The sequence below is a fragment of the Oreochromis aureus genome, linkage group 4 (genome assembly GCF_013358895.1).
Source record: "Oreochromis aureus strain Israel breed Guangdong linkage group 4, ZZ_aureus, whole genome shotgun sequence".
Classification (NCBI taxonomy): domain Eukaryota; kingdom Metazoa; phylum Chordata; class Actinopteri; order Cichliformes; family Cichlidae; genus Oreochromis; species Oreochromis aureus.
Window position 1 is genome coordinate 6,616,592 of NC_052945.1, and position 15,239 is coordinate 6,631,830.

At 38.8% G+C, this 15,239-nt stretch overlaps 1 protein-coding gene across 1 annotated transcript; it reads right to left on the reverse strand.

Moving 5' to 3' along the window:
* Positions 1-3,714: 3,714 nt before the first annotated feature.
* hsd3b7 (hydroxy-delta-5-steroid dehydrogenase, 3 beta- and steroid delta-isomerase) lies at positions 3,715-12,639 on the reverse strand. The gene is made up of 6 exons (XM_031750613.2): positions 12,401-12,639; positions 10,886-11,041; positions 7,808-7,916; positions 5,671-5,770; positions 5,070-5,232; positions 3,715-4,557 (listed from the first exon to the last, which is right to left on the reverse strand). The coding sequence occupies exons 1-6, from the start codon at positions 12,558-12,560 to the stop codon at positions 4,145-4,147; spliced, it is 1,101 nt and encodes a 366-aa protein (XP_031606473.1). The 5' UTR covers positions 12,561-12,639; the 3' UTR covers positions 3,715-4,144.
* Between the last annotated feature and the right edge of the window lie 2,600 nt (positions 12,640-15,239).

Consider the following 15,239-nt stretch of genomic DNA (forward strand, 5'->3'; position numbering starts at 1 on the left):
GCTTCTATTGAGTTTAATTCTCTCCATGTTTTCTTCCACCTTTTACCTACTTTCATCGTCATCATAGTTCATAGAGACTCCTGCCTGACCTCATCTGTCAGTCTGTCCAACGCCAATGCAAACAAGAAAGAGCTTCGAGCTAATATCTGATGTAGTCCCACCCCTACCTATTGCACACCTTACCACTATCTTGCTGTCCTCGTACATGTCCGTCACGACCCTCACATACTTTTCTGCCTCCTGACTTCCTCACTGCAGTATTGCAGTTTCTTTTTGAAAACTTATTGTAGGCTTTCTCTAAATCCACAAAGACACAGAGCAACACCTTCTGACCTTCTCTACACTTCTTCAACAATCTCAAAGCAAACATCTCATCTGCAGTGTTCTTTCTTGGCATGAAACCATACTGCTGTTCGCTGATCATCACCTCTGTCCTCAACCTAGCTTCAACAACTTTTTCCTATATCTTCATGGTATGGCTCATCACTTTTGTCCCTCTGTAATTATTACAGGTCTGCACATCATCCTTGTTTTCAAAAATGAGTAGCAATCAGATCATTCATCAGACATCCTCTTACTCTCCAGGACTGTGTAAACAATCTGATTAAAAAGCCCACTTCCCTCTCTCCCAGACATCTCCATACCTCCAAAGGCATAGATAAACACAGATGTCTTTCAGTGTTCATTCGCTTCATAGCTGTTTTCAGTTATTAGTGTTAGTTACTGTATTTATTTATTCTTTGTAAGGAACTAAAGGGAAGTTTCAAACAAATAGGTCGTATCAAAAGGAGAAGGCCACAAAATTTCCCACATCAAAAATAATGATGGGAAGTTAGATGAAATCAATCTATTATCAGTTTTTTTTTCACTTTGTTGGTGTGTTCAGTTGTGCCACTAGATGGCGCAGTTGCATTTCATTGCGACTCCAAACGAACGAGCCAGGAATGTCAAAGACATCAAATTTGGCTTCAATTTCAGGAAGTATGCAGGTTCATTAAATTGAGAGTCTAATCATAAACCCCGAGTTGATTAAGTCTGAGTTTCTAGATGCAGATTTCACCTTGGCAACGGGAAAATAAAGAGGAGCGTCTCCTTTTTAATCCAGTGGGCCCAGGAATGTGAATGCGTGTCAGTGATGACCGCCTGTCTCAGAGCACTTAAGTAAGGATTACTGTCTTAGAAAGCAGGAGGGGAGGTGGGAAACGTCATGAGGTGGCTGGGGAGAGGGAGGTCCTCCCTTATGTGGTTAGACTTCTGCCTCCAAGGGGCTGAAAATGGATGGATGGATTGTATTGCTTAATAAGACTTACGGAAAAACTCTGCTGTTATGTTCCCCATTACAGCAGGCCATTTGTAATTTCTAATATAATATAATCTAATGTCAGCCTTCACTGTTTGCTCTAGCTGTAGGAGAGATGTTGTATTGAGTTATTGTTAATAGTCATAGTTAGATCAGAGTAACAGTTTCCTATTTAACTGAAAAAATGCAGGCCAGCTTTCCAGGTCTTGAATGTAAGTTTTATCTGTAAAGGCAAACATGTTATGAGCCATTTTAGATAAGGACAGGGGAACAGAATACAAACAAAATAAATGAAATATAAACATAAAAATTCAGTCCAGACAGGATCAGCTGCAAAATGGCCATGCTGGACCTGATCCGTGAGTCCTTCTTTTTCTGTAGGACATGGTTTGCTGATCCATTATGGAGCCTCTAATACCTTCAGCTGGATCCAGTTCTGGGCAGACTCACAGAGTCTGCTTTTTGTGATTTTCAGTGGTACAGACACTGTACCTTTCAAATGCTGTTTGACATAATTCATAAGTAAATCTCTATCTTTGAACAAAGACAAACATTAAATGTAATCAGATTACATTCAGACAGTCTGACTGCTTTTAAAACACCTATTTAGTTTAGTCTTAGAGTCTTAAAAATCATTTCTGTTTCATTTCTGTTCCTTACCCAAATAGCCACATCATAGCCAAGGTTCCATCTGTAACACAAAATTTTTCCATCAGTGTGACTGATTGCAAAACAAAGAACAGATGTCTTTTATTTAAACAATGATTGCTACAGTAACCTTCAATAAATGTTGCAGTGCAAGGAAGCTGGCTGACCCTTACTGTCCACAGAGTCTCAACAGTTACAGAGGTGGAGGTCTATGTTTTCTCTTTGTCTCTATAGTTCCTGCTTCCTGGAACAGGTCCCCCACCTGCCACAGGTCCACAGAGTGGCTTTCCTGCTAAAAGATCGTAAATTTTTTTTAATTTGTATTATTTTTGTCATCTGCTATTCCTGGAGTAATGATGTGATGCCAGCATTACAACAATGGTGTTTCAATCACAAAGATGCATAATAATATTTTCTTCCAAAAACTATCCATGTAAAGTTTTTCTTTATAGAATCAATGTGATCAGTCGATTGTTATGACATCAGACTCTGAGACAGAGAGTTGAAATTAAACTTTAGGACATCTCAGGCTGTTCATGTTTTTGTAAATGTAAAAATGTTCAGAATGTCTCTTCACTTCTCATAAAAGATATAGGTGTTTGTTTTCACATAGGTCGTTATGTTATACAGTAATGTTTTACTGGTTCACCCCTTTTGTTATAATATGGCTCCTGGTTGGCTCAAACTCAAACAGGTTTGACACACCTAGAGACTCCAGTTGTGGTGAACCACCAAAACACATCAATTAAACTCATGCAGATATTTTGCTGTATTCCCACAGACATGCTTACATCAGAGAGAAACATTTTATAAGAAAGCCTAGCCTTTGTATCAGACCATATTAAAATCTGCTGGGGAAAAAAAACGTAATTTTTCACACCCTTATTCCCACATCTTTTGGTTTTGTTTGTGAAAAAGGATTTATGAGTTTGTTTGGAAACTGTTAGTCTTTGCTTTGTATTTCCTAGCACCATGCATGGTAGTGTTTTGGAGATTGCTATGCAAAACCTCAAAATGGGGGACACCCAGGGCTACAGGAACACTGTTTAGCAAACTCTCTAAAGGAACTCCCTTTTTCTGAGTCATACAAGTTCAAATCCAGCTGGTTCTAGTATAGCGTGACGACAAATTTCCACAAGACTTCAAGGAGTGATTCTCTCTACCCTACCGCAATGGGTAAACACTTGGATACATAGAAACCAAAAGGCGGAGAATACAATGTAACCATGGGGATATGGTGAGGGCAAATATGCATACTGAAACAAAAACAATGATTTAAAGTTATGCAAGTGGTTTCCAGGGATGTGATGTGTATGAGATTTGTTATGCAACCAAAGACTGATGATATGCAATGAGATCAGGGTGCCGCCCTGATGCAAAGCACAACATGAGAGGCCTTGTAGAAAGGATTAAATAAATCTTTATTTATAATGACAAAAAATTAAACATTCTAATTGTTTCACAATAACAAACATTTCTTCAAACAGTAAAATAAAACATTTTATAAACTCTGCTAAATTAATGAAATATTAATAACCTGAGTAGTAAATGCATGTAAATTGAGTTTACACTGTCACCATTAATACTGTGCATATTGATAATATTTAATGTGAAATGCATATCTAAAATTAGTACACACCACGGAAATGAAGAGAATAACAACGTAATAATGACGTCGTCTTCACTGTTTGCCCCATCTAGAGCTAGTTCATTAACAAATGAATTAATGGTTCTGATGGAATCAGTGGTCATCATTTTATAATGAAGCTTATGAAAAAAAAAAAAGTGTCAGTGTCATTTTTCTATTTCTTATTTTAACTTTGAATTAAGGCATTCTGTGGATGTTGGCAGAACTGAAAACACCTACACTCTAGAAAGACCAAGAACAATACTGCTTTATTGTATGTTGTCGCCCCCACAACACACACAGTGGTACTGCATATATTTTTAAAGCTTGAATGTTGACATGAACGTTTCAAAATGCTATGAAAGCACCCTTTAATCTACTACGACGAGAATTATTGAGACATCTTTTATAAAACTATGCATGTTTATATTCTCTATATAAAAGCTCTTACACTGTCCCTACTGCCCGTTTCTCTACAACATCAATAGACAACAAGCATTATTTATGTATTGCAATCCTGTCTGTCTACGTAGCAGCTTCTAATAAATGTTGCTGTGGTTGAGCTCAGATCAACAGTCTTTGGGGTTTTCTGAAGGAAATGTGCCAATCCATTTCTTTGTGCGGGCCAGACATTCATCCCAGCTGTACAAGGGGCGGTAATCGAAATAACGCTCAGCTTTGTCGGTGCTCACTGTGAAGGTGGTGCTAACAACGGCCAAGGTGTAACTGTTCAGCAGCGGTGTGTAGTTGTGTATGGGTTTTAGTAGCCAGTGCATCAAATCATTAAACATGGCCAGAAACCATAACACCAGTGTAGGTATCCGGGCCTTTCGAAAGTTAAACTCAGAGAGCAACACCAAGTTGAAATCTTCGTAGCTTTTGTAGGGCGAGTCATCGTAGCAGTAGAACGCTTCTCCTCCAACTTTCTCCGGGCGCTCTCTCAAAGCTCGGGCTGCAAGGAGGTGCATCCAGGCAACATTGCCTAGGTAGACAAACAAGTGGATAAGTAACAGATTTAATTATGGTGATGTAAAGAGTGCAAATACTTAAAATACATCAATTGTAGATACTACTTTAGTTGTTTAATCTGCATCCAAGTGGCATCCTTTCTAACCAGTTGTGGTTGATACTGCATGCCTTACATGAATGCATTTGTAATATGTATTAATATCATAAACGCAATCATATTCTGTTAGAAGATCAGAGGATTTGTGGTGTGAATAGGGATGCATGTATACATGTTCACTGATAATGACCATCTGGTATTGAATTTACTATAAACTGATTAAAAGTTGTTCAAGAGCATCAGGGTTTCTTAAAATATTATCATCTGAAATTCAAATGTTATGAATTGCGTTAGGTGCAAAAACCTTCAAACTTCCTGCAGAGTGCAGAGGAAGTGCTTCTACATGCTACATCTGCTTTAAAAATGAAGGCACCTTTAACCAAGTTTCCAGTGCCACATAGGAAACGTCACAGAAGTGGTAATTTTACCTGCATAAACTCGACCGTGTTCAACATGGTCCGGGATCCCTCCAACAATCAAGCCTCCCCTTTGAACACCCTGCTTATAGAAGTCCTTCATTAGCTGGTGCCACTCGCCATAGATCCCCGTCGGCCTCAGCGAGCATGTGTATAAGCGCTTACCACCCTTAACCTGGATAGGAATTACAAACAACTTAGTTTTCAGGCCAGAGGCACATAAAAATAAAAGATTTAGATATAATTGTAAACAGCAGAAATTACACCACTGCACCACCACATAGCCACAAGGGAAATTCTCACATTCTGTGGCAAAGTTGCACAAGAAACACCCCCACTATGATTGTTTTTTAAAGGCTCCAACCAGCTCAGCAAGAGACTAAAAACAAAAACATCTGCATATCTAGAGCCTCTGCATGGAACTGCCCAGTCAGAGTTTATCAAGGTTAAGCCTTTTTAGAAGACTAAGCTCTTTTACTGGTTTCACTGCATTATCATAGTTCAGTTCAAATGTACATTTACTAAATCTGCTTCATTGTGATGTGGTTCAAACAGTTTACCAATTTTCTTTACACAAAGTACACACACCATTAATTTGTGAAATATATCTTACCTTGGTGCCATTAGCATCAAGCACAATTTTCTCTGCCTCTGACTTGCTCTTGGGGTAGGCCATGCTGTGTTTCACTGTATAAGGTGTGTCTTCATTGCCCCTACAAAAACAAAAAGTCAAACATTCAGAGAAGTGCTCAGGAGAAGATAATCGCGTAGTATTTTCTTAACCTTGCCGTGTGTTAGGAATGTGCTTAAACAAGGCGTACTCAACAGAAGCGTTGAAATGAACCTTGGCAAAGAAGGAAAGAACAAACCTGATATCCATGTTTATTTGCACGTTTTTCAAAGTTTGTTCTTATCTCTTTTTTTCCCCCCAAATCTACTGTCTGACTAGAACAAATCTTTGTAACAAGAGAAGGCAAAGGTTCATTCTTATAGGGTAACATCACAACTACAACAGCTGCTGAGGTGCCTGTGTACGTGCAAAGAGTGCACACCATCTGGAAGGCAGACAGCACGTCCAGCACGTTTGGACGTGATCTTCCTCACGTGACAAGGGCATTATGTGGAATTCTTTAAATCCATTTGTTACTGTAAATCCATTTTTACTTGATTGTCACAGTTAAGTTCATGAATTGAAATAGTGGTAAAGAATGCAGAAGACTTTTCAAAACAGATATGATAGTAACATGAATTCTACTAGGAAATACCAGAAAACTAATCTGTCAATGGCTGGAGTGTGGGCTGACGTAGAAAGATCTCAGTAGATAAAAGAGGGCTTCCACTTGGAATGATGATACCATATTTCTCTTTTGAATCTTCATCTAACTCTCAATCTGAGAACATATTGTACTGTGAAAAAGCTTTGCACATGTTCTACGTCACACATCACCAAGAAGGCGCCTGATTGGTCCCAGATCCTTCTGTAGCATCACAAACAGCCCAAAGAATCATCAAAAGAGACAAAAAGAACAAGAAGTCCAGCCTCTGTAAAGCCCTAATCTCAAGATCATGGAGCCAGTCTGAGATTAGCAGGCAGCACTCAGAATTTTCCTGGTACAGGTTGGAGGGCAAAGGGTGCACATGCTAAATATTAGCTCAGAGTTTCTGTAGAGCAAACTTCTTTCTTTTTTTTAAACCCTTGGTACTGGTTGGCCAGAATAGATTAACCATAAACCTCAGGAACTGGGTGGACTTTCCAACGGTGCATTGAAGAATGCCCACTTGTGCACTGTCACCTTAACCTTAGTGCATACAAGCGTTGCACACCAGGGTTTTTCATTTCGGTCATGGGTGACAATGGGAAAAACCCTACCTTGAAATGCTTTCAGCCAAAGCACAAAAACTGTTCCCTCTAACCCACATATACCAGTAAATGGTCTGTCTGTGTCTCCTATTCCTATACTCAAACAATATGACGGTGAGCTATACACCTGGATCTGACTCATGCCTTTAGGAGTCAACTTTCCATTTGTCATCAGTTTTGATTGTGGTTTCTGCTCATTCTTACCCAAAATATTCCAGAGCTATACAGGTATGGACATGTCACTGAAAATGATGAATACACAGAAATATCTAGAGACAGTCCATATTTAGAAATGCCATTGTGTTGCCTTTTTCCTCTCATGACAGGCAAAAAAACCTGGCAAATGTACATTACATAACAATTAAAAATTGTTATTAAATAATTCAGAACTATTCCTCTGGTAATAACCAACCTTGAGTGACATAACTGTAAATAGCATGCCATAGCAAGTGATGATGGCAAAACCCGTTTGAACTTTAAGCTGCAGATTGAAAAGCTGTATAACTGCGGCAACATTACATAACACTTGCGTGACATAACAGACTGGAAAATATTAAAGCACTGGCAAAGGAAAGCTCAGACAGTAGCTCCCATTTAATGTCTTTCAATCAGAATAAACTACCTTGATCACTCGGTTGAGTAAGACAGAAAATACTAAATACTGCATTTGTCATTGACGTTTGTCTCCACCCCATCATATCTTCTTTTTCACAAGTCATGTGTTTAATGATGTTGCTTTTAAGATAAGAGTGGTTACAAGACAGCAACTACAGAAAAGGAACTACATGCACTAAAGCACTTCTTCAAATGGGGTTTAAATGTCTACTATGTTGGCTCAGTCAGCATAAAAAACAACTACTAACAATGTTGTAGTTTTTTTGAATTTCACCTCTTAAAGTGATCTCCATTGATGTTGGGACCGACCACTTCCATGCTGCTGGTATAGAGGAGGCACTCGATGCCGCACTCCACACAGGCTTTGATGACATTCTTTGTTCCTAAGAGGAAAAGAAAACATTGTTTTTAGCAAGTCTGCTCACTTTTGTGTTGATAGATCAGACTGTAGCTCAAAGGACACTGTGACACAGATAGTTTATTCTGTCAGTGAGATTTGAAGAAATCTACTATTTTTTTTTAATGGATTGCTTCAAATTACTATATGAAACATCCGTGTGAATAATTTAAATGGGACCCATGTGTGTTCCGTTTATCTGAGAGAACTCCACGAATATTTCTGCTCCTAAACAACATGGCCTCCATTATAAACAGTGCACAAGTAAAGTGGGGTCTTTAGTTTTTCCTGCATCTTTCTGGCTATTGTTTACGTATCTGAAAGTTAAAAACAAAAATCTAGGGAGTAAACACTTGACAAGCTGCATAGTTAACATTTGTTCAAGTGCTGATGAGAAGAAGAAGAAGTGATGTGTTTAATTTGCCATCTGAGCAAAAACAAAAACAACAAAAAAGAAACCCACAGCGCTCACAAATACCATTCACAGCTGCACAGAGAACTGACTACTATACCACTCTCTGAAGAGTGACAGGCTTATCAGCACCAATGTGGTAGTAGATTACCAGGAATATATGCCATATTTCACTAGAACAGAGCAAGAGGTTTCACTCGCTACAGAAAAACTGAATAAGCCAAACCAAAAACACCTCTACAAAATCTAACAGTAAATTTGCTAAATATGTGTTGTGATACTCTATTCTTGGCAAAAGTGATGAACTGAAATTACCAGCACTGTCATGCCTACAGCTGTGCTGCTAGCACAGTTAAAACTAATCTCACTTTAAGGCAAAAATACAGAACAGGACACCGATAAGACAGAGGAACGGACCATAATTTAAGATACAATTTAGGTAAACCAGTTCCACAGTCTATGCGTAGTGGCTCACTGGCATGACTTATAGGACACCTAATTAAATACAGAAAACACTAATCAAATTGGTTTGATCTGTGCTTTTCCTGACGCAGTAATGTTTACTCTCTGCAAGCTCTGTTAGCCTGCTGTCTAGCTTTGGTGCCAACATGGTTGCATGTTGTCTGAAAGGAGGTTAAACATTACAGCTACAGGCTAAAATACACAGGCTATTAGTGTTTACAATACAGTGCTGTTAGACTAGCATTTTACATTTATACCAGTTATGAGAAGAAGAGAGATTTTAGCCAGACACTAGAGGAAGAACTACCAAGAATGTGTTGAAGAAAACCCCTTGACACCAACACAGGGGAAATATTAAAATTCTTGAAATATTTTTCAAGTCTATGAAGTCAAATGGGACAACCTCCTCGGACAGAGTAAAACACAATCAGGTGCAACTATTGGATCTTATCACAGAGATTTTTACAGAAAAAAAAAAACTTTAACTGTAGCGGTTTGTTCATATACACTTTAGCAATCCAAATAATTAACATCCAGATGGAAAAAAGCTGACCTCTGCACGAGATCTTTTTGGGAGCCTACAGACAAAACTGCCTTTAATCTGCAGCGATTGTTTCTGGGGTACAGATATTAAAAGCAAAGCCTCACCAGCAACAGGTGCCAGCAACATTTTCATCCCTTCTTTATTACTGTGATCAGTGTCTTCAGTCTGGTTCTAGATTCAGATCGATTAAATGTTTTTGTTTTCCTTCATCGAAGCACATCTGGCATGCTGCTGTCAATAAAATTCTTTAGTCACTTAAAAGTCAGCGCCAGAGGCATTTCGGGAACTCAGAAAAATAAGCTGCAGTATTTCCTGGCTGGCAATTTCGGTCAACAAGTCCACTGAAAACAAATACTTCTTGAGTATATAGAAGGCTGAATAGCTTATTCATCTTTGTCACAGAGCTCCACTGTTTTCCAAACACCATTTGATTTAAGGTTTAGTTAGCTGAATACGGGCATCTAGTCATTTTTGAGTTTGTCTAACATGATGCCAACTTACTGTTTTAAATGTCCAAATACCAAAAATATTATATAGAGATTAATGATAGCAAACACTTATTCAGCGTTTGAGCCAAAATCCATCTCTTGAGAGCCATTTTGCTACATAAAACAGCAGAAGGAATGTTTAGACAGATTTTAAACAATACAACCTGCCCACCCTCAAAAAAACCCCTAGAAACAGTAGTAAAATAAACCCATTAAATTCCATAGACCCGAAGAAACGCTACCTTTGGGAACCATTTAAAATTGTTTTCCAGTCAAGAGTAAACTCATTGGTTAACTGTTATTTTGGACTGATAGGAGGAGCTGCTTTTGGCTTTTGGTAATCTAATACATTTATGAATCACTAACTTTTCCAGGTTTGAACAAGGTGTTTTTATTTAACCGAGACACTTGACACAAATCTGGAGTCCGTCTCTGATGCTCTCATGTGCAAATAGAGCTCTATAGTGACATATGATCTGTTAAACCTTGACCTAAATGTAGAATTCAACAGACCCTATTTAGTCATAGTTTCAGTCAGTGACTAGTGACACTAGTCTCATCATGTTCCAAAAAAGTAGAGGGGGAAAAGTAGAGGGGTTTCCCCAGCAGTTCGCTTCTCGTCTGCGCAAAGGAAAACCCTCTCCCAATAGCAGTTTCAGCATCATGTAACACTTAAACTCACCAATAAATTCCACACTAACAGCATCAGCCAATTAGAGTTAAACTCTAAGAGAATCTGAGACCTTTGGTGTTTAAACAAAGTATCCTTTCATTAAGACAAATCAACACTTTGAACACACAAAATGAGTCCTTGACTGAGGCAAGAGGAAACCACACCTCAGACCAGAAATGTGAATATGTGAACTACAACTATTTTTCATTTTTGGTTGAAGGGAAGAGTTCAGCCTTGGAAGTCATCCAAAGTAAATCCATTCAAGGTTTTCCTCTAAATAGCTTTCTGTGGTAAAATGTTATTCAAGTTTAACCGTCAACTGATGTTTCCACCCCATCCCTTTCCTTGTTATCACTTTGATCTTTCCGAGCCTCACCTGTTACGTTGACAGAGTAGATGAGGGGCTCTGGGACTTTGTACCAAACATCAACCAAGCTGGCTGTGTGGATGACAACATCTGCTCCATGGGAAGCCTCCAACACAGATTTATAATCCGTGATATCTCCCTGAATGACAACCACTCTTGTCCGCTCTGGGTAGAAAATATGAAAACACAAAGTTAAAAAACAAAAGAACCTGAAAAATGTCCGAATTTTCCTGAGAATTCCACAAGGATGTTACAAATATACTGAGGAGCAGCCAGTTTGTTTACCAAGGAACTTCAAAAACAACATTCTTTTCCCAGCCCGCCCTGATTTCATAATAGCAGTGTTATTTCCAGGTGTGATATGCATCTTTCCGAATCATCAAGGCAAGTCCAATTTTATCCAAAGTGTTAATGTCCTATTTTTGAATTCCACAGGAGTTTAAAACAATATAAGAGATCAGTCTCAAGTGTTGAGCTGACATGGCAAAATATTATGAAGGCCTTGAACCTATAAATTATCTACCATTTGTCCTTGAAATGCTGATAGCTCTGAACCTGGACTTTCACTCAGAGATTCTGCTGAAATTCAAACTCTGTTTTATGGGTTTTGATTCTTAGATGGATCACTATGTGTTATATTTCCATTAGTTCATGTAAAGGATATTTTTTTCTCTGGCTATGAGCCTTTCAGAAAAGACCACTGAGAGCTCTGTAAGAACATCTCTCAGCATCCCACACTGAGCACAGCAATATATCTGACACTAGTGTCAGATATTGACTGCTGTCTAGAAGTACCTTTTTTTTTATTGGGGCATTTGTCACAGCTTTGAGGATATTGTCTTGCTTAACTTCTGTATTTTACTGTAAGCAGACCAGTAATCAAGGAAACAAAAAATATCTTGACTTCTAAATGATTTCATTAATGTTTCCAAGGAAGCAGGGAACAAAAACAAATAGCATGCGAGCCATCTTTGGTCATGACTCCTGAGTCTATGTAAACAAACAGGCTGGCATTCAAATTATTGAAAAGGTGCTGTAAGTCACGGCAGGTGCAACAACAAGACACGACAGGTAAATTAGGGTGCGCTCAAAACACAGCCTTCTTTGTGTTGCCAAGGTGATTAAATACATATCTGTGACACAAACATCAGGGTATGCCATTTTTTCCCCTTATATATCAACGCTGTACCTGCTCGAGGCATTTCATTCAAACAGACGCTGATTAAGATGACATAAAGCTGGCACGTTAAATGTTTGAGCTATGATTCTTATCAGGAATGTTTTAGCGAAGTGATGAAGACAGTTTTACTTTCTCTGTAGAATTGCCAGGAAAAGGAAAAAGCTGCAGAATAAAACAAACAGTTCGAGTGATTTACGACAATATATCTGCGCGTATGTCTGTTTGCCAGTGTAGGATTTAACGTTAAATCGGTATATTAACTAACGAAGTTCCGCATTACAAATAGAAACAGCATTGCGTGACGTAAGTCACGAACAGCCACGAAGCGCTTCTGCTCGTCTTACCTGTGCTGAGATCATTCAAGGTCGGATCTACGCGTTTGTCAAACACCCGTATCTCTTCTAGTCTGTCCTCCTTTTCCAGGAGAATTCTCAGTAAATGCTGGCCGAGAAACCCACAGCCACCGGTGATCAGATACACAAGACCCCGCTGGTTTTCCGACATCGTGCAGCGCTAACGAGCAAACCCTATACTCTGCAGCGGAGAGCTGGAGCTTTTTTTTATACTGCCAGCTGTCTGCCCCGCCTCTATAGCGTAAGCGACTTCCAAGCTGCAGATTTAAATGGCTAAATTACCTCCTCAACATGTCTTGAAGTTTTCCAGAGGCCTGGTAATGAACTAATCATTTGATCCAGGTGTATTGACCCAGGGTGATATCTAAAACCTGCAGGACCGGCACTCGAGGCCTGGAGTTGCCCACCCCTGACACCTTAAGCATTGAAAAAGTAAAGTAAGTAAAGTAAGTCAAGGCATTCTGTACTTAAGTAGAAGTACAGATACCCGTGTTAAAAAGTACTCCAGTAAAAGTAAAAGTGAAAAAGTGCAGGCTCTGAAAGTCAGCCTTGTGCTATATAAATACAATAACATAATAGAAGATAGCAATTCAAACTTTGCTTTAGTCTATTTTTTTAAATTTCTAATTGAACTCTTGAACCAGTTAAATCAAACATGAGCAGAGAAAAAGAAGGAAATTTTAATATAGCTCTGTTTTATGTTGCCTGCATTTTAGAGGGGGACTTTACCTATACACAGGAAAATATGTACAGTCAGGGGTTAAAGTGGGATTCAGCAGGTGGAGTGTGGTGGCTGCAGTTACAGCCACACAGTGGTAATATCCACCAAATATTAGTGTCGAGGCTTATACATAAAACTACATTCACATTTTTCTTTCTTTAAATATAGGGTTTAATTTATAGGATAATAAATAACTGGCTGTGTTGTCCGACAGATCTTAAAGGACCTCAGTCGCCTCAAAAATGTATACTCCGAGGTATTTATAGTCAATGTTGACATTGTGGATGACTATAAATACCTCGGAATATACACTGACAATAAACTAGACTGGGCTAAAAACACCACAGCACTTTACAGGAAGGGCCAGAGTCATCTCTATTTTTTGCGACGACTGAGGTCCTTCAGTCTGTCGGACAATGCTCAGGATTTTCTACGAGTCTGTTGTGGCCAGTGCAATCCTCTAAACTGTTGCATGCTGAGGTAGCAGACTGAGGGTTGCTGATGCTAACAGACTCAATAAACTGATCTGCAAGGCCAGCAGTGTTGTGGGGATAGAGCTGGACTTTCTTAAGGTGGTGTCAGAGAGGCGGATGTTGTCCAAGATAAAGACAATGTTGGACAATTCTTCCCACCCACTCCATGACATGCTGGCTAGCCACAGGAGCACGTTCAGTGAGAGACTGAGATTACCAAAAAGCACCACTGTATGACACAGGAAATCATTCCTGTGGCCATCTCCCTGTGCAACTCATCCACCTAACACACTGTATACTGCAATAGCTACACCCTTTTTGCACATGCTCTTCTTTCTTTCTGTCTTTCTTTCTTTCTTTCTTATTCAGATATGTTTATCAGTAAGTGAATTATATGTATGTATATATTGTGCTATTTCTTACTTCTTGTATTGTCTGTTTTTGTTACTATTTGTACTGGAGCACTGTAACCAACAAAATTTCCCCTAGGGATCAATAAAGTATTCTGATTCTGATTTACCCCTTTCTGTGTTTTTGTGGGCTGATCAGCCACTATTTTAACTTTCCCCTTTGTCTCGCTAGGTAGGTCAGTTTGTTTGAGTTATAAGTATTGTTTGTCAACTTTGAGTAGATTTCTGTTACTTTGACCTCTTTTATGGGCCCAAGATTTTGATTTTTGTGTGTAATTTAACCAACTTTGTTTTGGGGTTAAATAAAAAAAATAAAAAAATAAAAAAAATTATTTTGGACTTTAACCTGTGCCGGAGCTTCCTTCACTGCTCGGTCGATCACATGGAGGAACCCTAAAATTGGTTCTAATGGCTCAGCGTAGGGAAAAGAATCACAACTCCCAATAATTTCTATTGAGGGCTCCAGTAGATTTTCTTAGTGTACAGGCTGTGATCAGCTGGTCTGCTTCTTTTTGTGGATGCACATGACTGAATTCAACCAGATGTCATCAGATGTTTCTGAGGTGTACTGGTAAATTTCCATCCTCTACACTGACAGTATACTGTTTATATGAACTTTATACTAGACTGAATTAAGTTGGTATGAAGGTGGAATTCAATTAATGAACCTAAGCATCATCAGCTTAACTTGAAATTCTTGTCTGTTACACCTTATGTAATCTAACCTCTGACCGCAGTCAAGTGTGCCACCATTTGGGGGATCGCGGTGACCACGTTCACGGTGCCCTTTTAAAGGCATGTGTTCCTAAACTTTTGATCAGCTGTAAAACAGCCTGTTTCAGTTTAAGCGTTGTTTTCAATAAATTGCATGCTCAAAAAATGTTTTGCCTCACTCCCATTTCTTCTTGTTGCATGTTGAAGCTCTACTTGGAACCTTGTTTAGATCCAACCATGCAAAATATGAATTTTTGCCATTTTTTAAGTGGTCTTAAACTTTTGATTGGGACTGTATTATTGTTGTTGTGCCCACTTTAATCTCTGACTATCGCACATGTTTTTTTGATCTTTCATCTGTTTTCATGTGAAGTCTCCAGATTAATACACGAACAGGACTGGCTTTCATGTGTTAAATCTGTTTGATGTTGAATGGCCGAGTCTGTTTTGAAAATGTAAGGAGTGAAAAGTACAGATATTTGTGTAAAAATGTAGGGAGTAAAAGTTGAAAG

Excerpts from the sequence above, each read along its gene's own strand:
- hsd3b7 (XM_031750613.2), bottom strand. The coding sequence starts at position 12,560 with ATGTCGGAAAACCAGCGGGGTCTTGTGTATCTGATCACCGGTGGCTGT. Across the intron at positions 7,917-10,885 it reads CTACTCTGTCAACGTAACAG|GAACAAAGAATGTCATCAAA; the intron begins GTGAGGCTCGGA and ends TTTTCCTCTTAG. Across the intron at positions 5,771-7,807 it reads AATGGAGATCACTTTAAGAG|GGGCAATGAAGACACACCTT; the intron begins GTGAAATTCAAA and ends TTGTTTTTGTAG.